This window comes from Bufo bufo, chromosome 9 (genome assembly GCF_905171765.1).
Source record: "Bufo bufo chromosome 9, aBufBuf1.1, whole genome shotgun sequence".
NCBI classification, from domain to species: domain Eukaryota; kingdom Metazoa; phylum Chordata; class Amphibia; order Anura; family Bufonidae; genus Bufo; species Bufo bufo.
In genome coordinates, this window is record NC_053397.1 from 44,155,426 (window position 1) to 44,181,313 (window position 25,888).

The 25,888-nt window shown below is 46.1% G+C and overlaps 1 protein-coding gene across 6 annotated transcripts in view; it reads right to left on the reverse strand.

Annotated features, from left to right (window-relative positions):
* Positions 1 to 25,888, reverse strand: part of SOAT1 (sterol O-acyltransferase 1) — a 52,068-nt gene that overhangs the window by 15,240 nt on the left and 10,940 nt on the right. For 3 of the 6 annotated variants that reach the window (XM_040406619.1, XM_040406620.1, XM_040406622.1), the window contains exons 2-4: positions 23,928 to 24,069; positions 7,970 to 8,028; positions 5,745 to 5,893 (exon numbers count right to left, since the gene is read on the reverse strand). In XM_040406619.1, coding sequence (XP_040262553.1) covers positions 5,745 to 5,893; positions 7,970 to 8,028; positions 23,928 to 24,069 — 350 coding nt within the window. Of the gene's footprint in view, positions 1 to 5,744; positions 5,894 to 7,969; positions 8,029 to 23,927; positions 24,070 to 24,182; positions 24,273 to 25,888 lie in introns of those variants that run through there. The other 3 variants (XM_040406617.1, XM_040406616.1, XM_040406621.1) reach the window with 2 other exon arrangements.

Genomic DNA, 25,888 nt, shown 5'->3' on the forward strand with positions numbered 1-25,888 from the left:
ACCAAACCGCCCTGAACAACAGGGCAGGAGTCGTACAGATTTTTTATTTTTTTAAAGCATGGAGAAAGGACTCCTTTAACATCCAATTAAATACAGACAAGTCTGACAAAGTCCTGCTACCCATGCGCTCATTTAAATGAGTCCACGTTGCCGCGGCAACCAAAGACGCTAAAAACATATACCCAGTCCGCTACGGAACAAGGAGGGTAGAAACATAACATTCCCTGACAACCAAATGTACCTGTATCGTGTGCGTGGTCCTCCATCTGTATAAGCAAACACTAAGATCATTCCGATCATTCAGTCCCAATGGACTCATAGAAGCGGTGCGGATAATCCACTCCACCTCCTTCTGCAAGAGGAGACGGTCCCCATCTCCACCTAGTACTGGGGCGGGGACATGTTCAAGGGCAGCGAATTTTAGACATTTAGTATTGTAATCATGTTTAGTACGAATATGGTCAATGAGCCTGGGACAACCTTTTCCTGACTTCACTGAATTGATATGCTCCCTGAATCTCTCATACATAGGGCGGACAGTCTTCCCTATGTAGAAGGATCCACAGGAGCATAGTACCAGGTATACCACGTATTTTGTTCTACACGTGGTGAATTTCTTAACTCTATGCCTAATACCTGCAAAGAAAAAATACTTGCCCTGTAAAGCATATTGACAAAATGAGCAGTCCCCACATTTATAACTTCCTATTGGTGTATGCTCAGTGAGCCGATTGCTAGCCTTATTCTCCTTAAAGGGCTTCTGTCACCCCACTAAACTCTTTTTTCTGTACTTATATAATCCCTATCCTGCCATACATTAGGTTATTAATTAGTAATTAATAATTAGCATATCATAAAAGTAAGTTTTTTGCTAAATCTACTGAACGAAAATTATTAATAACATAATGTATGGCAATATGGCAGGATAGGGATTATAAGAACAAAAAAAAAAAAAAAGAAGGAGTTTAGTGGGGTGACAGAAGCCCTTTAAGTCTACTCCTCACCAACTTCTCTTTAATCGTATGGCACCTTTTAAAGGTGATAAGAGGTTTGCTGTTAAATCTTGGAGCCCCTCTTCATTCTTGAGGATGTCACAATTTAAGTGCAACTTGTTTTATGGTGTCTGCTAATATTTAAATGCAAATGCGAACCTGTTTGTGGCACTTTTTTTTAGAAGTGTTTTTCTTTTTTTATGAGCGCATGGGTAGCGCGACTTTGTCAGAGGCCAGAAGAAGCGCAGGAGCGTGTAACTTCTATCTTCATTGAAAATAAAAGAAGAATTTTGCCGTAAAGTGGTGAGTGCCGAAATCATTTATTCCTTCTCCTTGGATTATTGCGCCATACATGTATGGCACAGGATTAAAGTTCCTGCAATTTAGCAGGAGGTGGTCGGGGCCCCCCGCTATCAGTGACAGCCAAGGACTCAATGAGCACTATGCAATGAATGGAAGAAGCGGCTATGCTGCATCCTTAGTTGGACCAGGCAGTCACACAATCGCCAGGTGTCTGGGGCATAGCACGGCAAAAAAAAAAGGAAGAATAATAATAAGAATAATAATAAGAAGAAGAATAATAAACAAGTGGCGATCAAAATTAGAGAACACACAATTTCCGAGATGCCAAGGTCATAGTGTAGTCCTAGAATATATCCTAACATGAGTAAAATGGAAGCATTTTAAAGAGGACCTTTCAGGAGTCCGGACTTTGTTAGCCAAGTAGCAGGACATGTAGAGCGGTGCCCAGGGATCTCCCTGCCCTTACTATTATATCTGGGCGCCGCTCCGTTCGCCCGCTGTCGCCCCCGTTACAGTCTCCCGCTCTGTATAATAATTACTACCATCGGAACACCAGGGAGGAGACATCGGTTTCTCTCCCTGGCTGTAGCGCTGTCCAATCACTGCGCAGAACGTCACAGCCAGGGAGAGAAGCTCATGTCTCCTCCCTGGTGTTCCGATGGTAGTAATTATTATACAGAGCGGGAGACTGTAACGGGGGCGACAGCGGGCGAACAGAGCGGCGCCCAGATATAATAGTAAGGGCAGGGAGATCCCTGGGCACCGCTCTACATGTCCTGCTACTTAGCTAACAAAGTCCAAACCCATGAAAGGTCCTCTAGAATAAATACAATTTATGAAATCTTAAAGCACAGAATTAAAATGTAAATGAAAATTAGGACACTTTCAGATACCTGCAAGTTATTGCTGTTAATCTGGCAACTTGAGCCAATTTCCTTAATGATCTGACAAACCCTATTTAACTGGCAGCCTAACTTTCCAGTTTTCACTGACTTTTGCCAAAATGGTGTGCCGTTCCACAGTCACTAATATTTTTTCCTTAATGGTGGAGGATGCAGGGTTTATACTTTTTGTATTACTACTAATGTCCGTGAGGACTGTTTGACACCACTTATTCCTACACCTAAATAACACTAAAACTTAGCTTTTATTTCAATTGCTATTAATACTCAGTCATTAAGAAATTGATTAAAACCTCTAGCTAGTCACTCAGTTTCTTCTATCCGGATAATGAATGTTCCTACTAGTGACTCATAGCTAGGATGGATACAAGGTTACCCTACGGGCTGCGCGCTGCCAGTTGACATCGGGTACAATGTTTCAGGTGCATATCGTACTATCCATTCTAGTCTGATGGCGTATACATAAATATTCCTGAGTGCTTGCTGTGTTAAAACTACTAAGCGACGCTGCCCCCCCGACAGGTTTCGCCGTTCAGGGGTTAGGATAGTGTTTGAGCGCGCTCGTTTATCAGCAGGTTAATGTAGCCTCTGTTAGCTTGTTCAGATTGGATGAGATATGGTCAGGCACTACTGGTGACAAGCTAACAGGCTACATTAACTTGTCGATAAACGAGCGCACTCAAACACTATCCTAACCCCTGAACCGTGAAACCTGTCGGGGGGCAGCGTCGCTTAGTAGTTTTAACACAGCAAGCACTCAGGAATATTTATGTATACGCCATCAGACTAGAATGGATAGTACGATATGCACCTGAAACATTGTACCCGATGTCAACTGGCAGCGCGCAGCCCGTAGGGTAACCTTGTATCCATCCTAGCTATGAGTCACTAGTAGGAACATTCATTATCCGGATAGAAGAAACTGAGTGACTAGCTAGAGGTTTTAACCGTTCCACAGTGACTGAAACCTTCCGGCAGCAGGTTGTCCAGATGAAGGCCAAAGGGGTGACCCTATCAGCCATAGCAAGAGAAGTTGGTTGTTCCAAGTCTGTGATTTCTAGAATATTGCATCTTTATAACATCACAAAAACTCATTCAAGTCCCCCAAGAAGGCTGGTCGCCCTCGAAAGACAAATGCAAGAGAGGACAGGATAATGCAGAGAATCTCCATAAGTAATTGTTTCAACACTGCAGCTGGAATTGCTCGCCAGTTCAGCACTGAACAGGTTAAGGATCTGTCTCGTCATACAGTGTCTCGACATTTAAGAGCATTTGGACTGAAAGCCCACTCTGCAGCGACCAAACCTCTCATTAGCAGAAAGAATAAAAAGGCTAGACTCACCTTTGCTGAGGATTGGACAGAGGAGAAGTGCTCCTGAGTTCATTTTAGTGATGAAAGCAAGTTTAATTTATTTGGGTCTGATGGGAAACGTTCATCGACAAACTGGGGAAAGACTGATCCCAAAGTGTGTAAAGAAGTCAGTGAAAGGTGGAGGAGGAAGTGTCATGGTTTGGGGAATGTTTTCTGCAGCAGCAATTGGACCTCTCATACAGCTACATGGCAGAGTGAATGCAAGTGTGTATCAGAACCTTCTTCAACAACACATGGTTCCTTCCTTGTGTTCATCACTCAATCAGCCAGCAATCTTCATGCAGGACAATGCCCCCTGTCACACAGCAAAACGGGGAAAGCAGTTCCTTGAAACTATAAACATTGAAACAATGAAATGGCCAGCCCAGAGTCCTGATCTAAGCTCAATAGAAAACCTCTGGAAAATCCTTGGTGACAAAGTTATGGTCAAGAAACCCACAACAGTCACAGAACTGTTGAAGAGACTGGAAGAAGAGTGGAGCAAAATCACACCAGAGCAGTGTGAGAGACTAGTGATGTCCTGTGGCCGCAGATGTGCGGAAGTCATTCAAAGCAAGGGCCTGCACACTCCCTACTGATTGGCGATTGGTGCAACCTTCAGAAAATTGCGTTAGACTCTCTCTGTGCTACAGTCATTGCTGTTCTCTAATTATGATAATCAGGTTTAAAAAAATAAATAAAAGGTTTTAGGTTGATATACTTTGGTTATTTTGGAAAACACTGTTCTAATGGCATGGTGTACCCCTTACAAAAAAATCCTTCAAAATGATCATCAATGTAGATTACATTATTTCTGAAGAAAATCAAGTGTTAATAAATTGTTCTCTAATTTTGATCGCCCCTATATAGAACAAAAACGCCCAACAAAACCGTTGCCATAGTTGTCCCATTCACACAAAACCATACATATACATCAAAATGGGAAGGGCAAAATAACCCATTTTAAACATCAATTTTTTATGTCAATATGTATGTGTGTGATATAGATATATATTATATATACACACATACACACAGTACAGACCAAAAGTATGGACAAACCTTCTCATTCAAAGAGTTTTCTTTATTTTCATGACTATGAATTAACACATGTGGAATTATATACATAGCAAACAAGTGTGAAACAACTGAAAATATGTCATATTCTAGGTTCTTCAAAGTAGCCACCTTTTGCTTTGATTACTGCTTTGCACACTCTTGGCATTCTCTTGACTAGCTTCAAGAGGTAGTCCCCTGAAATGGTCTTCCAACAGTCTTGAAGGAGTTCCCAGAGATGCTTAGCACTTGTTGGCCCTTTTGCCTTCACTCTGCGGTCCAGCTCACCCCAAACCATCTCGATTGGGTTCAGGTCCGGTGACTGTGGAGGCCAGGTCATCTGGCGCAGCACCCCATCACTCTCCTTCATGGTCAAATAGCCCTTACTTACGTTTTCCCAATTTTTCGGCTGACTGACTGGCCTTCATTTCTTAAAGTAATGATGGCCACTCGTTTTTCTTTACTTAGCTACTTTTTTCTTGCCATAATACAAATTCTAACAGTCTATTCAGTAGGACTATCAGCTGTGTATCCACCTGACTTCTCCTCAATGTCACTGATGGTCCCAACCCCATTTATAAGGCAAGAAATCCCACTTATTAAACCTGACAGGGCACACCTGTGAAGTGAAAACCATTTCAGGGGACTACCTCTTAAAGCTCATCAAGAGAATGCCAAGAGTGTGCAAAGCAGTAATCAAAGCAAAAGGTGGCTACTTTGAAGAACCTAGAATATGACATATTTTCAGTTGTTTCACACTTGTTAGTTATGTATATAATTCCACGTGTTAATTCATAGTTTTGATGCCTTCAGTGTGAATCTACAATTTTCATAGTCATGAAAATAACCTTTGGTCTGTACTGTAAATATATATATATATATATATATATATATATATATATATATATATATACACACACACACACACACACACACACACACAAAATGATAAAAAAAAAAGGCTAAAAACATTAAAGAAAGGAGCAAACATTTTCACAGTCAAATAAACCTTAGGACTGTTAAACCACCCCATGCACTAAAGGCACAGAAACGTATCTGGTCCTGAAGGCTGCTTCAGGCCCGGTCATCTACAGGTCCTATTGAACCATCCTGCGCACACAGTACCCACACCAACATTACCTCGCTTTGTGGACGTCTTTTTCACCATTTCCAGGGTAACCGTTGATGGAAGCAGAAGAGGCTTCTAGAGCAGTGGATTCTTCTATAAAGTTGTTCACAAACTCATTAAAGTGAATGTCTACTTCCTTCATCAGCTCATTCTTCAAAACCTGGAGGCAACGAGAATTTAAACAGAATTTGAAGGATAGAGAATAAAATGGCGGATAATCTAGATACTAAGTAATACGATGTTCCAGAGATAATTCTACAGGCCATGGGACCAGTAACCAACTTGCATTCCGCCTACCCGTAAAAGTCACCTACGGTAGATCTCTACAAGACATTTTGGGGGAGATTTAACTAAAATGGTGTATAGGAAAACCAACTTAGTTGGCAGTGGCAACCAATCAAGACTCCTCTTATTATTTTCCAAAGGAGCTCTGAAAAATGTATGGTGGAATCTGATTGGTTGCTATAGGAAACTAAGCCAGTTTTGATAAATCTCTGGCCTGGGGCTACTCCTAAGGCGTTACCTAAGTGCCCCTACCAGTCTTCACTCTTTAAACCCTATACATGGATCTGGACTTCGCTGCAGGGGAGCCACTAGGCTGCTACATCTTGGAGAAGTCTCTGTTTAGTACAATGATGACCCTTAGGGGTCAAGGCAGACCATTGCAGAGGACCAAGGGGTTAGACAGAAACCATCATCTGAGGTCAGGGCAGGTAGTTCAGGGTTAGAACGGAGAATAGGCAGAGATCAGGTCAGGCAGCAGAGGGTCAATCAGGTCAGGCAGAAGCCGAAAAGTGGTCTAGCAAACAAGACAAAATAACACACCTTTGCAGGAAACTAGAACCTATTGCTCAGACACCCTTCCACAAAGGGAAGGGGTCTTAAATACCTTAGGGAGGTGTGCCAGAGCCCTTTAAGAGCTAGAGACAGCGTGAGTGCACCCTACTGGAAGGGGGATGCAGCTCATCAGGAAGAAAGCTACTGCCTGCGGAGTGGATGGAGCAGCCTTAGGCTACTTTCACACCTGCGTTCAGGTGTCCGCTCGTGAGCTCCGTTTGAAGGGGCTCACGAGCGGTCCTGAACACAGCCGTCCGGCCCCAATGCATTCTCAGTGGAGGCGGATCCACTGAGAATGCATCCGCCTGCCAGCGTTCAGCCTCCGCTCCGCTCCGCTCAGTGAGCGGACACCTGAACGCTGCTTGCAGCGTTCGGGTGTCCGCCTGGCCGTGCGGAGGCGAGCGGATCCGTCCAGACTTATAATGGAAGTCAATGGGGACGGATCCGCTTGAAGATGACACCATATGGCTCAATCTTCAAGCGGATCCGTCCCCCATTGACTTTCAATGTAAAGTCTGGACGGATCCGCTCAGGCTACTTTCAGACTTAGAAAATTTTCTAAGTAATAATGCAGACGGATCCGTTCTGAACGGATGCAAACGTCTGCATTATCGGAGCGGATCCGTCTGATGAAACATCAGACGGATCCGCTCCGAACGCTAGTGTGAAAGTAGCCTTACTCTGGCAGTCGTGCCCACTGGGCAGAAAAAGGATTATGCCAGGACTAAACCACCAGAACCCTGGAATGGAGGAACAGGTGAGCAAGGCAGTAGCAATGCATGCTGTGAACAAGAGCTTTGACTGACAGTCAGGCAGTGTAAGTGTGATCATGACTGCCTCGCCCCCTGGCAATCAAAGTGCAGAGGCCGCAGCAGATGCAGAGAGAGCAGAGCCTCTAGGTGTAACGACAACGACCCAGTTGCTCTTAAAGCATCATTAAAACTTCACTTTTTTCAGCAATGCAGACACATATGAACATGGGACCAACACAGATGCCTTCACCTGCCAAGCGATACAACAGGTCAGCCAGTTTCATAGGTATAAATCTGCTGACAGATGCCATTTAAAGGGGGTTGTCCCACAAAACATTCTACAGTTTTTAAACCAGCACCCGAATACTTTTATAATTGCATGTAATTAAAACCTTTGTATAGCCACTGAGTTATTCAATAAAATCAATCAGTATAGCTCCACCTGCTGCTTGTTCTTTTTTAGATTTTTTTGCCCGGCTCACTGAAAAGGCCGCACATGCTCAGTTTCATATTTTCCATTAATCATGGGATAAACCTTTTAAACCTTCCTCGTTACTGTACAGAACATTAGCAGGTAAACAAGCTGAGCTCTGCTATGCTCGGGTCAATGAACACGTAGGTCAAGCAGCCTCGGGACAGTAGATTACCTCAGCTTTCCTCTTCAATTCCATTTTTCGGTTGATCACATGCTCCAAGTCCATAAAACCTGTCAGCAAGAAAGCACAAGTCAGGTCACCACGTACAGAACATAGGCAAACAGAAGAGGACATGTGGATGGAGAAGTCATCGAAGGCTTCATAGATGGTTTATGGTACCAGGTCACATTGAGAAGATGGTTACAGTGTCACAGGACAATTATATTTAACTTACTAGAAATTCATTAAAAGGAAGTTCTTCATCTCTATAGACATAGTAAACGCAATGTCCTACTGCAGAACATTTTGTAATTTTGTGGTTTCAGCTCATTTCCTGGCTCAGCGTTAGACTTTGTATTTTCTATCATTTATCAGAAACCGTCAACAAGCAGGTTAGTTATTATCAGATTGTATCTTTATTGCAGTTTATTTTTTTCCCTTTCTTCTCATTGCTCAACACATGCCTCCTCGGGGCTCATTAACCCTTAAAAGGCGTTTTCTGGGATTTTAAATATTGATAGCAAAGGCTCTGGAAAGGCCATAAATCTCTGACTGGCGGGATCGGACATCCATCGCCCCCGCCAATCAGTTGTTTCAGAGTAGCTCCGGCGCTCCGTGTACTGGACACAGCTGGTTACTGCAGGGCTGTTCCTATTGAGGCAAACTGGAGAAGCATTGCCCTTACTAGCTCTGTCCGCCACACAATGGCCGGATACCTGTAGTGCTGACGCTGATGTCCAGCGCTGGATCTAACCAAAAACAGCTAATCGGCAGGGGTCCAACACCCTCACCCCTGCTCCACCACTGGAAGTTAGCATCAGAAATACACAGCTTCATCAACTGTTTAGCCGACGCTGGCCTATCACAAGTATGGGCCACAGAGATTAAAATCCTGGAAAACGTACCTTTATTTTTTCTCCCAATCACATCTCCGCATTTCAAAAGCCATCTTATTTGTTTTCCTCAATTTAGCCCTTCAAGTGCTTGTTTTTTGCAGACGAGTTGTACGTATTTAATAGCACTAGGTATTATTTCACTCATTGATTTTTTTTTTGTAGGGATATGGTCACAGGTTAAAGAGGACCTTTCACTAGTTTAAAAACTAACTATATCAGTGGGCAGAGCGGCGCCCAGGGGTCCCCCTGCACTTACTAGTATGTCTGGGCGCGCTCCGTTCGCCCGGTATAGGCTACGGTGTTTGCAGCTCCCTCTGTTGTACTGGGCAGAGTTTTTGTATTAGGGTTGTCCCTTGCTGCAGCGCTGGCCAATCTTAGCGCACAGCTCATAGCCTGGGAGTCCCAATTATTCGCCTCCGTAACATTATAATCACCGTACACAAAACCAATCCATATAAAAAAAAAAAATAAAAAAAAAAAAAGACCCTCGGTGGCCCTCCATCTTTCACAATGGTGGGAGGAGAAGATGTCCTTAGTGTTGGTACAGCATGTACGGTCTTCTCAGCGAGGTTACATCGTGAAGCTACACAAGACAAGCACTTAAATTTTAAGCTTTCCATTGAAGGTCACAGCTTAACCCTGGATTTTCTCACATCACAAGGAAAGGGAAAAAAAAACAACAACAACACACACACACACACACACACACACACACCACTTGTGGGGGGGGCGCCGCTGCGGAAAGTTAAAAAGGATGAATGGTAGGGGTGCCCGAGAAGGTAGAGGGGGCGAACCCCACGGAATTCTTTGAGGCATCACTGAAGGAAAAGTTTGGAGTGGAGACTTTGACCCCACTATTTGCTTTTGAAAGAGTCCACAGAGTCCCAACTCTCCCATTACCACCAGGGTGCGCCACCACAGCCTCTGCTAATGAAGATATTACACTATAGAGATCAAGACACTATTCTTAGAAAAGCTAGAGACTTGCCTGAACTCTCCATCAATGGTCACAAGGTGTCGCTCTTTTCCGATTATTCCCTAGAGGTACAGAAGAGAAGAGCGAGATTTCTGGACGCAGAGCGTCGCTTGAGGGCGCTCAACATCCATATTCCATGCTGTACCCAACAAAAAGGGTGGTTGCCCTAGATTCCACCAGCTTTTTTGAAAATAAATAAATCGCAAGAGTCGGTGAGATGGCAGGATTGGCATGAACGCCAGTTGAGAGAAGACAGGAACCGGGAGGATTAAATAAACAGACTGACATCCAAGCGCAAGTAACACGATCAGACACAATGAGACTGACTGTGGGCATGATGGCGCAGGAGGGTTGTGGTGTAGGGTTTACATGGTATGCCGACAGGGTCATTCATGTAAAGGGACAGTATAGATATAACAGACTGCAGCGGGCAGTATATAGGAATGGATGGCCTTGTTCAAAGGCTTGCCGAGAGACACGCAGGAAGCTGAGGAGTAGATGGCTTCATTAACCGTGGTTATATATAAGCATTGTTCTGTTTTTAACCCTCTTACTGGTGGGCTAGCTTACCAGTCTTAGTACCTGCTGGCAGAGTCAGCTATTTAATCCCACAGACCTACAACTAGGTGCCTTAGAGGGGGCCTGCTGGGAAGATCAGCACTTTAAATTGCCTTTCTAGAGGCACGGTTTAGGGACATTGGTCTACAACCTGGTGGACTGCAACTACGAGATAGAAGGTTTTGAGAAGTAGAATAAGGGTTCGTGCTATAACCCGAGAGCACGGCGCATACCTGCCACTGAGGAGTTACACAAGGGGGTTAATTTATGTTACTATGGGATGTATATGGCTAGTTCGCTGAGGCTTTTGAGCTGGAATGTCAGGGGGTTAAAGGTAGCCAATAAAAGGAGAGCTATTATAGATAGTATGAAACAATACCAACCTCTGATATGTTGCCTTCAAGAAACACACTTAATGGAGGACCAGAGCCACGTACTCGCTCCCCACTGCTATCATGCCACCTACTCTGCAAGACGAGTAAGAGCCCTTATCCATAGGAACATAGCATTTCAATGTATATCTAAAAAGGCAGATGAGGAGGGGCGATTATATGTCGGCAAGGCAAAATATTTACGATCCCCTGTATTATAGTAGGCATCTATATCCTGCCGCCATATTCACCACTGGTGATTAGGAGGGTTCTTTCTTTTCTGGTTGGGTCACAGACATCCCAGTAATATTACTTGGGGACTTTACCAACGTAATTCACCTGGCTTTAGATAGATTCTGACCGAATATCCAACCAACACCATGGGAAATTACCCCATTTGGGAGATTATTGCAAGAGGCCCTCCTGCTGGATTATTGGAGGTTGAGGAACCTAAAAGATAAAACAATACTCCTGCTACTCTAGTACTTATGGGTCACTATCCAGGATAGACTTAATACTGGGCAACACCGCGATGGGACATACAATATCTCCCCCGTAGAATATCAGACCATTCCCCGATGCTTGTCACGGCCAACTTCCTTCCTCCTGTTTTGCAGGGATGCATGGTGTGGAAATTTAACCCATACTGGTTTAATGTGCTGGCGGGTACAGGAGACAAACTGAAGGAGCTCTTTATGCATAATCTCCCCTCGGCACCCCAGCTTGTAGTTTGGGACACTATGAAGGCTTTCCTACGAGGGGAACTAATTGCAGAGGTAAGAAACGAGACTAGGACCAAAACTAAAAAGGCCTCCTACTAGATGTAGAGAGGGCTGAAGCCAGGCATATTGTAAACCCATCTATTGAACAAGAGGAAGAATGGCGGAGAAAGGGCGGGTAGATTACTGGCTATGGTTTTTAAGGGTCCATTCAAACGTCCGCAAAATGGGTCCGCATGCCTTCCGCAATTTTCTGAGAGTGCCGGCAATGTGCAGCAATTTGCGGATCCACAAAACACATACGGATGTGTGAATGGACCCCAAGGCCCCTTGCAGACAAGCGTTCCTCCTGCAGCGAGTCCGCATCGCAGCACCCGGTCTGACCTCCCATCGCTGCCGGGGGTCACATAGCATCATAAATCCAATATAATGCTATGTAACCCTTACAGTTCTGGAATGTATTGGATAACACTGGCATAATGCCATCAGTGTTATCCAATACATCCCAGACCTCTAAGGTACCGGATCCATGGATATATTATTCGGCGGCCCAACTACAACACCTTAGGGGTTGGGGAGATGGGGATAAGGTCAACACGACTGGACGGATTGTACGGCATCTCCTCAATGTCAGCCCTGGAGGATGGAACTTTCTATACACAGGGTAGACAATATCAGCTATTGCGCACCATACATGGAGTATGGTGGAAGGCTAGAGAACTGGCTGGAATTACAGGGTATACAGAACATACCCCAATATGACCTAACCGTATGTATCGGGAACTAGATAAAGTGTCAAATGTGCAGGCACGCGAGGTATATGGGCTCAGACGTAACACCCAACTATTTGCTAATGTTCCTCTAAAGCAGTGGTTCTCAACCTTTCTAAAGCCGTGACCTCTTAATACAGTTCCTCATGTTGTGGTGACCCCCAACCATTACATTTTTTTCCTTGCTATGTCATAACTAATTTTGCTACTGTTATGAATTGTAATGAAAATATCTGATATGCAGGATGTATTTTTATTGCTATAAATTGAACATAATTAAAGCAGAGTAATTAATCACAAAGACAAAATGTTATATATTGTCAAATATTTATTTCTAATTACAAATAAATGAAATTTTGTATTGAAGCATGCTGTATAAATCAGCGGTGCTTCAAGTCCCCCCCAAATAAATAAATCAGAAGTGCTCAGGGTCCCCCAAATAAATCAGCGGTGCTTCATGTCCCCCCAAATAAATTAAGCCTTGCTCAGCCAAATAATTAAAATAAAATTAGCCAGGCTCAATTAAATCATTGGTGGCAGTGGTGCTCAGCGGCGGTGTCATTAACGAAAAAACTCGGACCTCAGCAGACAGGCGGCCCGACTTACCCGTCCAGACGTCAGGCTCCTTCAAGCACAGGCAGTGATAGGACATCACTTCCTGTGCGCGAGGATAAGGGGCCGCTGCCGTTGTGCGGGCGACCCACAATAGGAAGCCTCAGGCGACCCCCCGGAAAGGGCCGATCGACCCCCAGGTTGAGAACCGCTGCTCTAAAGGCATTTACTCAGCTACAACAGGAATTTAGCCTACCAAAGACATTCTTCTATTTATAAGTGCAAGTACCATACCGTCCCAAGAGAAACAGGCTGCTAGAACACCATCATAGACCTCGCTGCCACGCATGGAGACACTAGTGGTGTAATCTCACTCCATTATAGAAGTCTTATGGAAATGCAATAGAAGAAACATCCCATGCAGCCATATGAGAAATGGAAGGTAGACGTTGCAGACCTGACCGAGCAGATGTGGGAGGAAGTCTCACAGGATTCCCCTGAGGTGGCAGAAAGTGAGGCTCACAAGGTCTCCATAGAGTATATAGAACCCCGGTAGTGATGAAGAAAATGGGATATCGAGAAGATGACTTGTGTCCGAGATGTGGGTGCCAAATGCCGATTTAATACACCTCATGTGGAACTGTCCACGGCTAAGACGCTACTGGACACACGTTGTGGGAGTATTAAAGTCGGATAAAAAAAATAAATAAATACTGAACATGATGGAGAAGGAAATCATTCATAGTGTCTCTCAGGTCTATTGTGATCAACACGCTTTTGACCCCCACCCCCAAGTGAAAGGAGGAATAAAAGGGAACTAAAAAAAAAAAAAGGATTGTACTGGTGTCATGTGCAAAATGTGAATGTGCTAAGCCAGCAAGACGCGCCAGCTAACAGCTTACTGAAGCGTTTCATCCACTGAACCATGTAGAAACCAACATGCACAGGGCGGCATTGTTACCCTGTAGCACTGGGTTCGATTCCGACCAAGGGTAACATCTACTTGGAGATTGTATGTTCTCTCCAGATACTAGTTTTCTTTCCATGCACAAAGAAGAAACTGATTTTTGGATTTAAAATTGTGGGACCCAATGGGTTCACAATTAAAGAGCATCTGTCAGCAGATCTGTACCTATGACACTGGATGACCTGTTACATGTGCGCTTGACGGCTGAAGGCATCTGTGTTGGTCCCATGTTCACATGTGCCCGCACTGCTGAGAAAAAGGATGTATTATTAAATGCAAATGAGCTTCTAGGAGCAACGGGGGCGTTGTCGTTACACCTAGAGGCTCTGCTCTCTCTGCACTTTGACAGTCAAAACATTATCACGCCTGGCACTGCCAATCAGAATGCAGAGGGCACAGCAGTTGCAGAGAGAGCAGAGCCTCTAGGTGTAACGGCAACTCCCTCATTGCTCCTAGAGGCTCATTTGCATGTATTAAAACAACATTTTTATCAGTAATGCGGGCACATATGAACATCGGACCAACACAGATGCCTTCAGCTGCCAAGTGCACATGTAACAGGTCAGCCAGTGTCATAGTGCTGATGGGAGCTGCAGCCATTAATCCCAGTTCACCTGCGTAAGGTCTGGTGTACTACATTTGCATGGATGCTCAAAGACAGAAGATAGGATCTTTCTCTGGCGCGGCTACCAGAACCCAATCTTGGGGCGGCTTCTCCGATTAAAAGGATGAATTCTTCATTACACGATGGGCGAGACCGCACACCAAGTGAAGAGGGAAGGTGCCAGCAGAAGGATTCTTCAACCACGCACATCAGGTACAGAAATCCAGGACACACACCTCTAATAAATGGATGTCATTCAATCACTTCACATAGAATACTACATTGACTGATCCACATGATACTTCCAGCACGTCACTTTATTCTGGATATCACAGGACAACATTTTGGTAGTTCTCAAGTCGTAGGTGGTGCAGGAGCAAGTGGGGATTGGGTGGACGGCGCTGCAGTATCAGCTAGAAGACCGCACAGCTGCACCGCCCAGCCAATCCCCACTTGCTCCTGCACCACATATGACTTGAGAAAATCTCAGATTGAAGATTGAAATGCATCTTATGATACTCGGAATACATTTATACATGCTGGAAGTAGCATGTCAAATCTCTGAACTAGTGTTCTACATCAAGCCATTGAATGAAATTCACTTATTAAAAATTGCAAGAGACGTGTGCCCCGGATCTCTAAACCCCACGTATGTGCCTGAAGGACCCGACGAGACACGTAGTCTCCGTTTTAGGTCCTTGGGCATCCATACCACTGGAAACAGAGTCCAACGTGAGGGACTACAATCAATCCCTACAGTGATATGGAAGATTTCGGCGCTATATAGATTTCTGAAATGAGTAAATTAAAATTGATCGGTTGGATCATTACTGACACTCGAACTGCTGAACTCGGCAGGGACTGGTTAATGATATTAACAGAAAGTAGCACAACTTTCTGGAACTTTATGCAACTGATACGACAGCAAGAAGCATTTAAAAAAGTAAATAGAACATAAAAAAATTAAATATTTATTGCACCCCCTAATTACAGGGAGTCTGCCCGCAGTTTGACCATGCAAAACTGCTGACAGCTCTAAATAGGGGCTGGGGAGAGCAGGACGGTGCCTTTAGTGAATCTGAAATTTTATTCTGCCAGACACCGCTCCTGCAAGTGCACTGGAGGTATAGCGCCACCATGAACTGCTGTCTGCTCTGACAATGCACAGCCCCTCCCCTCTTCTATGAGTGACACCTGTGGCATCCAACTAGATGTCGCGTGCAGCTGATACACAGAGCAAGAAGGGGGGGGGAGATTTGTGAAGCTCAATGCAGAAAGCGCTTCCTAGTGAAGCTGCTCACCCAGGGCACTTGCAGGAGCAGAATCTAGCACAATTAGGCCCCATGCACACCTTGCGGAATGTGTGTGTTTTTCCAGCCCACATTACACAAATCTCATGTACAATTGGCAGATTTTTCCTGTGCGCAAATTGACCTGCCGTGTGTATTTGCAAATCTGCAGCATGTCGATAAGGATTGTGGTTTTAGCTGCGGATTTCACACTTGCGATCTTCGGCAAAACCGCATCAATGCCAGACCCAAAACCGCTGCCAGTGTGGATTTTGGCGCGGATATGCTGCAGAGAGGCACAGACATTCGTGCAGATCTAATGTACGTTCACTTGTACCCGTGGCCTTAAAACTCATCTTCCCTAAAAACTCCACAAACGGTATGTTTGTCCTGCTCTCCGCGTCCCCTACCCTGTGCTTTAATCAGTTTTGCATGGCCAAAACTGCTGACAGACTCCCTTTAAGGTCAAGCACTAAGGCTAAAGATAAGGGAACCATTGTTAGCTTTACAAAAACAACAACTCTGAACCACTTTGTACAGGATTGTAATCTGTGTGATCTAGAACCCTGGAGGAGCAGAGCGGACAGCTCCAGGGACAGGCATCCCAACCTCCTACTACTCCGCATCCCTCCACGTTTCGGGAGTTTACTAGAGTTCAGCCGGAGACATTATTCAGCAGTAAGTCACAGTGAAGTCATCCTGATGATGAAACACTCGAGAGAACGACTCACTGTACGGGAAGCAACGGAGTAAACGTCACATGGCAGCCAGCCTCGCCGGAAACAGAGGCGGCAGATATTAAGGGTTGGACTGAAGACCAGGAAAAAAACAAGGAGCCATTCATTAAAAGAACTGTCCTCAGACTCCACTAAATATAGCTTTGTGTTACTGACGGAACCAGTTCTGATGCAAAGCTCTCCCCAACATAGGTTATCCCTGACAAAACACCTCGCTCGCTTCGAGGATCGGAGACTTATTTTAGGTGGATAATCCAGTATCATTCAAAGAGGACATGTCCCCTCTCCTGACCCCATGTAATAATAATTCTAGAACATCTACTCTTATGACTCTGTTGTACCGTTTCTTTATTTACTCCTTCTAGAAGTTGTGAATGAATTTCTAGCAGTCTGCAATGAAGGTCCAGCTGGGTGTTACCAGTTGGCAGTGTGTCCCTGCATAGTCTGACTCTGGCAGCACTGATTGGATTTGGTTGGAGGCACCCGACCATAAGCATTGAATAGGTGAGCCAACACTACGTCCTTACTGATTGGATGGTGTCAGACTATGCAGGTGGTCGCAACCATCGGGATCTTCATTGCCATAAGCTAGCAATTCATTGATAACATCTAGAAGGAATAACAGAGGTATGGCACATCATAGATTCATAAGAATAGAACAGTTATTACATTGGGGGGGGGGGGGGGGGGTACGTAGTTGGTAAAACAGACAGGTCAGAAGAGGTACAAGTCATCAAGTCAGGAGAGGTCACCTCTGCTTTAGTGTTCTACTTGGATCCCCATGTAATAATTCTGGAGCACCTTTTACTTCTGCATTGTGCCGTCCCTTTGTTATTCCTCCTAAATAAAGTTGACAGCTGGACGTTACCATTTCCCTTGTGAAAGGGGCATGTCCCCGTTCTAACTGGATCTATAGGACAGTGTCAGAGTGGGTAGGAAACACAGCTAACACCCATGTTTCAATTTAGGAATGCATTTCTAGGAGGAATAGCAGAGGAACGGAACCAGGGCCGGCCTTTGGGGTGTGCGGGCTGTGCAACCGCACAGGGCGCCATAGTAACAGGGGCGCTGGGCGGCCGACAGCTCGCAAAATCTGCGGCAGGCGAGGCTGTACTTGTGTTCTCCCTCGGGGCGCCCCCTCCATCTAGCCCTCCCCTGTCTGACCTGATTCGTTCCTCCTCCCCTGTGCCTGACCTGCCTGCTGCCCCCGCCGCTGCCAATAAGGAGACAGGAGGAGGAGGAGGGGAGGGGCTGTGGCCACTGCGCCACCAATGAAGAAAACTGACCTGAATACAAATACAGGAGGCGGGCGCCGGAATCAAATAGCCGGCACCCGACCTCTGTGACAGGGAGCTGCGATCAGCTGCAGTTGAGTTAACCCTTCAGGTGCGGTACCTGAGGGGTTAACTGCCGCTGATCGCAGCTCCCTGTCACAGAGGTCGGGTGCCGGCTATTTGCACCCGCCTCCTGTATTTGTATAAGAAACGTTGGTGGCACAGTGTGCCCCCCCCCCCCCCCCAAACACCCCAGTATAAGAAACATAATTGGTGGCTCAGTGCGCCCCCCCCCCCCAGTATAAGAAACGTTGGTGGCACAGTGCGCCCCCCCCCCCCAGTATAAGAAACATTGGTGGCTCAGTGGGAAGTGCCAATGAGGGTTAAAAAATCATTTAAAAAAATTAACTCACCTCCTCCAGTTGATCGCGTAGCTGCCGGTCTTTCTTCAGGACCTGTGGTGACGTCACTGAGCTCATCACATGACCCATTACCATGGTGATGGATCATGTGAAGAGCACAGTGATGTCACCACAGGTCCTTTGACAGATCATGAAGAACAGAAGACGATCAATTGGAGGAGGTGAGTTAATTTTTTTTATTTTTTTTTAACCCTCATTGGCACTGCCCACGGCACCACCAATGTTTATTATATTGAGGGGGGGCGCACTGCGCCACCAATGTTTATTATATTGAGGGGGGGCGCACTGCGCCACCAATGTTTATTATATTGAGGGGGGAGCGCACTGCGCCACCAATGTTTATTATATTGAGGGGGGGGCGCACTGCGCCACCAATGTTTATTATATTGAGGGGGGGGCGCACTGCGCCACCAATGTTTATTATATTGAGGGGGGGCGCACTGCGCCACCAATGTTTATTATATTGAGGGGGGGGCGCACTGCGCCACCAATGTTTATTATATTGAGGGGGGGCGCACTGCGCCAATGTTTATTATACTGGGGTGTTGGGGGGGCGCACTGCGCCACCAATGTTTATTATACTGGGGTGTTGGGGGGGCGCACTGCGCCACCAATGTTTATTATACTGGGGTGTTGGGGGGGGGGCGCACTGTGCCATCAATGTTTATTATATTGGGGGGGCGCACTGCGCACAACGATGGGTTAGGGAAATTTCACAGCAGAGTGCGCATGCGCTGGGAGCCTCGCCGGCGGTTAGGGTAGGGAAAAATTATGGGCCAGTGCATAGGTGCGGTGATCGAAAGGATGTTCTCAGCAGGACACCGGCCGACACTGCGCATGCGCTGGGAGCCTCACCAGCGGTTAGAGTAGGGAAAAAGCACTGGCCCGTACGTAATTTTTCCCTTCCCTAACCGCTAGTGAGGCTCCCGGTGCATGCGCAGTGTCGGCCGGTGTTCAGCTGAGAACATCCATCCGATCACTGCGCCTGCGCACTGGCCCATAGTTTTTCCCTACCCTAACTGCCGGCGAGACTCCTGGCGCATGCGCACTCTGCTGTGAAACTTCCCTAACCTGACGTTGTGCGCCTGCGCGGCGCTGCACACCTCCTCACGTCATGTCCGGTGCGACCGGAAGTGACGAGGGTAGGGAAATCTCACGAAGTAGGGAAGTATAACAATACACCGGCCTTTGGGGTGTGTGGGCTGGTAACTACTTGGTTGGATAGTCAGCCAGCCTATGCCATGATGCCAGCAACAAGCAGTGTTTTTTTTTTTTTGGGGGGGGGGGGGGGGGGGGCACCACAAGGTTAGTTCGCACAGGGCGCCTGGACACCTAAGGCCGGCCCTGAACGGAACACCAAAAAGGGGTAAAAGATGCTCCAGAATTGTTAAAACATAGCAAATGCAATCATTTGCTAAAACAGACACTTCAGGAGAGGCGACAGGTCCTCTAAGGTCTGACAGGTTGGAATTTTCTCCCCACTGGCGATAAGGAGAAACTGCTGATCTGATATCAGGGGTGACTAGGAGCACATGTTACTGGGAGATAAGCAGGAGGATAACCACTCTCTTATCACATGTCCAGGGCTGACGCGATTGGTAACTGCCAGGACGTTACTTTACAGCAAAGCTTTATCTATACTCATGAAATGGGCTTTTCCAGATTTGTCATACAGGTGTGATGGATGAAGAACAGGGGTTTTGTAAAAATGGGGCCCTGAGGAACAAGCCCTGAAGGGCCTCTGTTCCCATTTGTCATTTTCAGACAAGCCATGGACAGGTGGAGCACTGTTTGGAAGAATGCAACCATGTTTTTTTTTATTTTTGGTCAGCCCCTTTAAATTTAAAGCCAGAGTGGTACAGTGGTTAAAAACAACATTACCTGGTGGTCTAAGGCGATGGACTGGTTAATGGGGAATCCTTTTGGCCATCTGGGGTAGAAAACATCTCCCTTGGTCTAGGGTAGTGAAGGGGGTTGTCAATGATGGTCTAGGCTAGCAGAGGGAGGTCTACATTGGGGAATGGGTTCATGGTCAAATCCATGGTGGTCTAGGACGACCCTGAAGGGGTTCAACAACGTTTCCCCAGGCATCCTGTTCTTTGTATGATTAGGCAGGTTGCTCAGTGGAAATGAAAGACCTGCTCTACCAAAATTTAGCACAGAGTAAAGATTTTAACCATTAATTATCCCAGTCACCAGGGTTAAATACAGAACACCTGGTTACACACAAAGAAATATACCAGCAGTCAACCTGTTGACACCTGCAGCATAATTGCAATCTGTGACGCTGTCCTTGGGTTTTACATCCCAAACCAAGACTAATGAGGTGTGTGCAGCATCAGGTCTCTGCCTCCCCTCCCAGATCACAGAGGGCGGCAGTCTCATTTGTCTTCATTTCAATAGGGGATGGGGGGGGGGGTACATACTTTTACTGAAGTTATTTATCAGGTCAGAATTTGAACAACAGACCTTCTGTATGTCAGACAGAAGAGTAACCATTACACTACAGACCTGTTCTGTTGGAGGGACTTTTCAACTGATGGCCTATCCTCAACATATCCGGTTGGCAGGGGTCAAACAGCCGTTCCGCAGTAGCTTTGGTGCCGAAACCACACAGTTCTGTCCAACGTGCAGTGGACAGAGCTGGTTACTGCAATGCTGCTTCCAGTGACTTCAATGGCTGCAGCGCTGCAGAAACGAGCTACTGCAGAGCAGCGGATCAGAGAAGGTGCGGGTGTTGGACCCCTGCCGATCAGACAGCAATGGTCTATCCTGAGGCTAGGCTATCACTTGTAAAAGGACAACCCCCATTGATTCAGAAAAGGTAATGTAGATGAAGAAACGCACACCTATTGGCCAACATTTCAGTCCTTCCTGGGCCCTGTTGATGGTCTTAGCCTTAGGGCTCATGCCCGTATGTATTTTGCGGTCCGCAAAAAAAATAAAAAAAAAATATAATAATAATAATACAGATGACGTCCGTGTGCATTCCGTATTTTGTGGAACAGCTGGCCCCTAATAAAACAGTCCTTTCCTTGTCCGTAATGCAGACAATAATAGGACATGTTCTATTGTTTTGTGGAACGGAAATACGGAAACTGAATGCACACACAGTAACGTGTTTTTATGTGTGGACCCATTGAAATGAATGGTTCCGCATACAGTCTGCAAAAAATAAGAAAAAATAAACAAATACGGAAATATAGAAAGAGAATACGTTAGTGTGCATGAGCCCTAGGTGTGAAGAGATCTAGCAAGACTGGAACACGGAGGCATGATGCTCAGAGCACAGATGTCAGTTCTCGCTGTAGGGCAGCTTTAGAGTTAAAAAGATACATAGAGATGGAAGCGAGATGGTTTGAGATCCAGAATTTCTAACTACTTTGCCCCTTGCAGACGAGCGTGTGTCACACTGCGAGAGTCCGCAGGGCAGCTCCCGGCCTGACCTCCCAGCACTGACGGGATCACATAGCATTATATTGATTTATGATGCTATGTAACCCTTACAGTTCTGGATAACACTGGCAGCATTATGTCAGTGTCATCTAATACATTCCAGAACTGTAAGGGTTACATAGCATCATAAATCAATATAATGCTGCTACGTGATCCCGTCAGTGCTGGGAGCTGCGCTGCGCACTCGCAGCATGACACAAGCTTGTCTGCAAGGGGCCTAAGGGGGTGGCCACACGGTCAGGTTTCTGCATGCAATTTTGGAAGCCAAAATCTGGGGTGGAGCATAAACGGAGAGAAAGTATAAAGGACCGATACAACTTCTCTTCTGTTTTGAATTTGCGTTTGGTTTTGGTTTCGGAAAACCTGATCATGTGACCGTCTTTCAACGTGAGAGGAACAAATAAGAAAGTTACTGGCCAACAGGATGACTTCAATATTATTAGGGGACCTAAACTTTTACTGAAACCACAGAAGGCGTCAGATTCCGAGTGCTCTGCACCTTAGCCTTGCATCAGCTCTGCTTTTCCAACTTGCGGAGTGTGGATCCCGCACACTTTCTAAGGATCTGTGTTCACGAAGAGCGGAGCGAAACCAAGCCGAAGAGTGCTGCAGAGTGCTCAGGGAATGGCCGCCTCCCGTGCCTTCAGGAAAGCTTTAGGTCCATCCTTGCACAAGCTGCTCAGTTTCATAATAAGGACATATTTAGCAATCACTTTGGAAAACACAATGATTCTTTCCGGAGACAGAGATAGGACAAGATAAGACTTCAGATGTTGCAATGTACCGGAGGACTGAATGGCGGAGTTAATAAGTAACGGACTGGCCAAAACATAACACATCCAACCGGCAGTAACCTTCTCCTCCTGATGAAGTGGCTGCTTCCATTAGTCAGCATCATGCAACATAGCGAACGTAATCATGGTCTCACATCAGGGCTATTCTGGAGGGTGGAGATACAGGACATTGGGGGACAATGTTCTACTGTTGTCTATTAAAAGGGTTATCCAAGACTTTAAAAAAAAAATAAAAAAATTATATATAAAATTATTCTAGCAGTGCAATTTGTTCCACCCTCAGGTGCTTCCTTACATTTGGAACCTTCTCATTATGGCAACCTGGTCATGTAACCTCAAGCCTGACCAGCACCCCAGAGCTTGCTCTAATGTGCAAACAGGAAGTCAGTCTCTCCCATGTGGATGACTTCCTGTGAACTACATCACCAATCACATCCCTGCAGGCAACTCTTAGCCCCTCCCGTCCTTCCACGTTCTTCTTTATCCCTGTATTCTGTTGAAGATATAATATCTCCCCTATCTAAAGGGCTAGGAGTGCAGATATATAGCAGGTAAGTGTACACAGTGATCGGTTGCAGTTATATAAACCTCCTGTACTATCTGTGTGTGCTGACTCTCCAGTGTAGTTCTATGGGATGGAGCTTCACACTGGTCTCCCTGCCTCCTGCATGTCAGAGGGAGGGATGAAAGGGCAGACATGCTCAAGCTGTATCACATAGGAGAACATGGAGACCCTGCAGTGTGAGGGGGCAGCAGTTCTGTGTCACTTATCGGTTATGGCTGCCCTTACACAGAGCAGTGCAGTGTGCTGAGACTCTGCCTCCTCTGTCTTTGCAAAGCCAGACATAGTGGGAAATGTAGAATTCATAAGGAAAACCATATCTGAGGGGAAAGGGAATCAAGATGGCTGCCAACCCACAAGTGGCACATTGAATAAAACAGGTATACACAAGGCATTCACAATTGCCTTATCTTAATGCTTTAATAAATGGGATCACTAGCTGATCGGTGGGGGTCCGGCGCTCCGCTCCCCCACCGTGCAGATGTTCTGTGTAGCTCCATCACCACAACTACACTGTATTACCAACATTGTAGTGGACAGCGTTCATTACTGCATTGACTTCAATGGCAGCAGCGTGGTGGTGACCAGTGCCGTACACCACAATTTTGACGGTACTGTCCACCAGCAACAGATACACAGAGCAGCGGCGGTGTGGGGGTGCCGGCCGCCGCCATTCATCTAGTGAAAGCCTATCCACAGGATAGGCTATCACGTAAAGGCTGGACAAGTTTTAAACATGAAACTTTATTCGGACACCCACTTACAAACAGGCATGTGTGTTAGTAACAAGTTTCAAGCGTTGCGCATGTACAGTACATGAGCGTCTAAGTTTTTAGTATCCTGCAAAAAAACTGAATTTTTCCCCTCACAATGTGACAGCATGTAACAGAACGGCAAACTCCATACGTCAGAGCTATAAACTCAGCATGCATGCCGGGAGATTTACACCGAAGCCAAGAGAACAAAACAAGGTGCAAACAGTCCCAGCCACACTGTACATAAAGCTCCATCGGCTCTCCTTACCATTACTCGTGGTTCTCAGTGACCTGTCCCCGTCTGATCTTCTTAAAACCTCATCTCTTTCCGTGGTCACTAGAGGCTTGGAGACTAAGCGGCGACTCCGCAAAACGCGGCAGTCTTCCTCAGACATTGTCAAATCACTGACCTGGATGGGGGGAAAAAAATAAAAATAAAAATAAAAAAAAAAAAACGCAAAAGATGAAAATAAAATAAAATGTAAAGCAAATAAAAAAAAGTTCTAAAAAACAGATCACCAACACATTGCCTGCCGGAGGATAGCATGCAGGCGGAGTGGGAACAAGGCAGGTTACGTAGACATAGGTGCGGTAGGAGACTGTTCGGTCACATCGTCCGTACAGGGTGCTATTACGTGTCAGACTGAGCAAACACAGAGTTAAATACAGGACGCTGGCAGCCGGCCGCCCATGCACTGCCGAGCAGACCGTAAACAGATTATTTTTACATTGGAAACCTCCATAATAAGGCGATTATATCTCATGTTAGAGAGAAACCTGAGAGGATAGACCAGCACCAGGATTAACAAAAGTCAATGGGTCCTTCAAAGAAATCATACACTGAAAAGCCTATAGAAATCGCATTCGTATGTATAGACAGAAAATACAACATTAAAAATATTAATTTACATTGTATACTTTTTCTTAGCTTTTGTTTCTAAGTTTACATATATTTCTATGACCTGGTAGCGGAGTAGCTCCTGCAGGTAACCCCCGTTAGGCTGCATTCACATCTCTGTTTCCTAGATCCAGCGCTAATGCCGCTGTTGGCCGGGCAAAGCAAAAAAAATGAATATATAAAAAAACATTGCATGCAACGTTTTTTTTGCTCGGCATTTAAACCAGAAATCGTCCAGATCGCCACCAGACCCAATTGCAGTCAAAGGGGATCCGGTGGTGAAGTAGAGTATCTGGCAATGCCGGATCCTGTGAGATCCTCTGTGCCGGATCAGCCTGTGGGATATCAGAACAGAGATGTGAAAGAGGCCTTAGTTTAGGGCTTGACAAATTTCCTTGGAATCTAGGAGCCAGCTAAAAAAGTTAGGAGCCAGGCGGAGCCGCGTCATAAAGCCCCCAGTAGATGGCCCCATAGTGCTCCCCCCCACTTCTCCATAGAGCCACCCAATAATGCATGCCCCCATAGTGCTCCTTCCCCTCTTCTCCATAGGGCCCCCCATAATGTGCCAGTATATAGGGGCCCCACAGTGCTTACCCTCTTCTCCATAGTGCCCGCCCCCCCATATAGGGGCCCCCACCCCCCCTTCTTGCCACAGTATACTATAAACTCATACTTACCTTATGCTGCTGTCAGTGATGCGATGCAGGCCTCTTCCGGCCCGTGTCCCGCATTGCACGGCTCAGGTGCGATGACATCATCGAGCCGCCTGCACCAGCCTCTGATAGGCTACAGACACTAGGCCTGTAGCCTATCAGAGGAACGGGCAAGGGAGACGCCTCTCCCCTGCTCCTCCGCACCATTCATCTGTATCGCTGTCCTGAGGACGGAGATGGAGATGAGCGCTTCCACAATGGAGGCGCTCACCTCCACTCCTGCTGCCTCCGGACAGAACGGCCCCCCCCTCTGGCGCTCCGAACCAGTCGCCCCGTGCACCTTTGAAAACGGGCTGACAAATACCCAAGCGCCAGGACCAAATTCCTGATCGCCATGGCGACCTGGCACCTGGGATTTGTTGAGCCCTGCCTTAGATAAAGATCTGCTCAACCCACCTGAGCAGGACCGGCCGACTATCTTGTCTGTTTCTGGGACTCCCAACAGATGGCAGGGCCGGCATGCTGGACCTCAACTACATGATCACTTTGTAGTTGGTTCTCTCTACTTAATATTCTCATCTTAATGATCACAGATAATGATTTAACAGTGATCATTTTTCTAAATCTATTTAACTAATTTCCCACCCCTTAGAAGAAAATAAACATATACTTACCTGA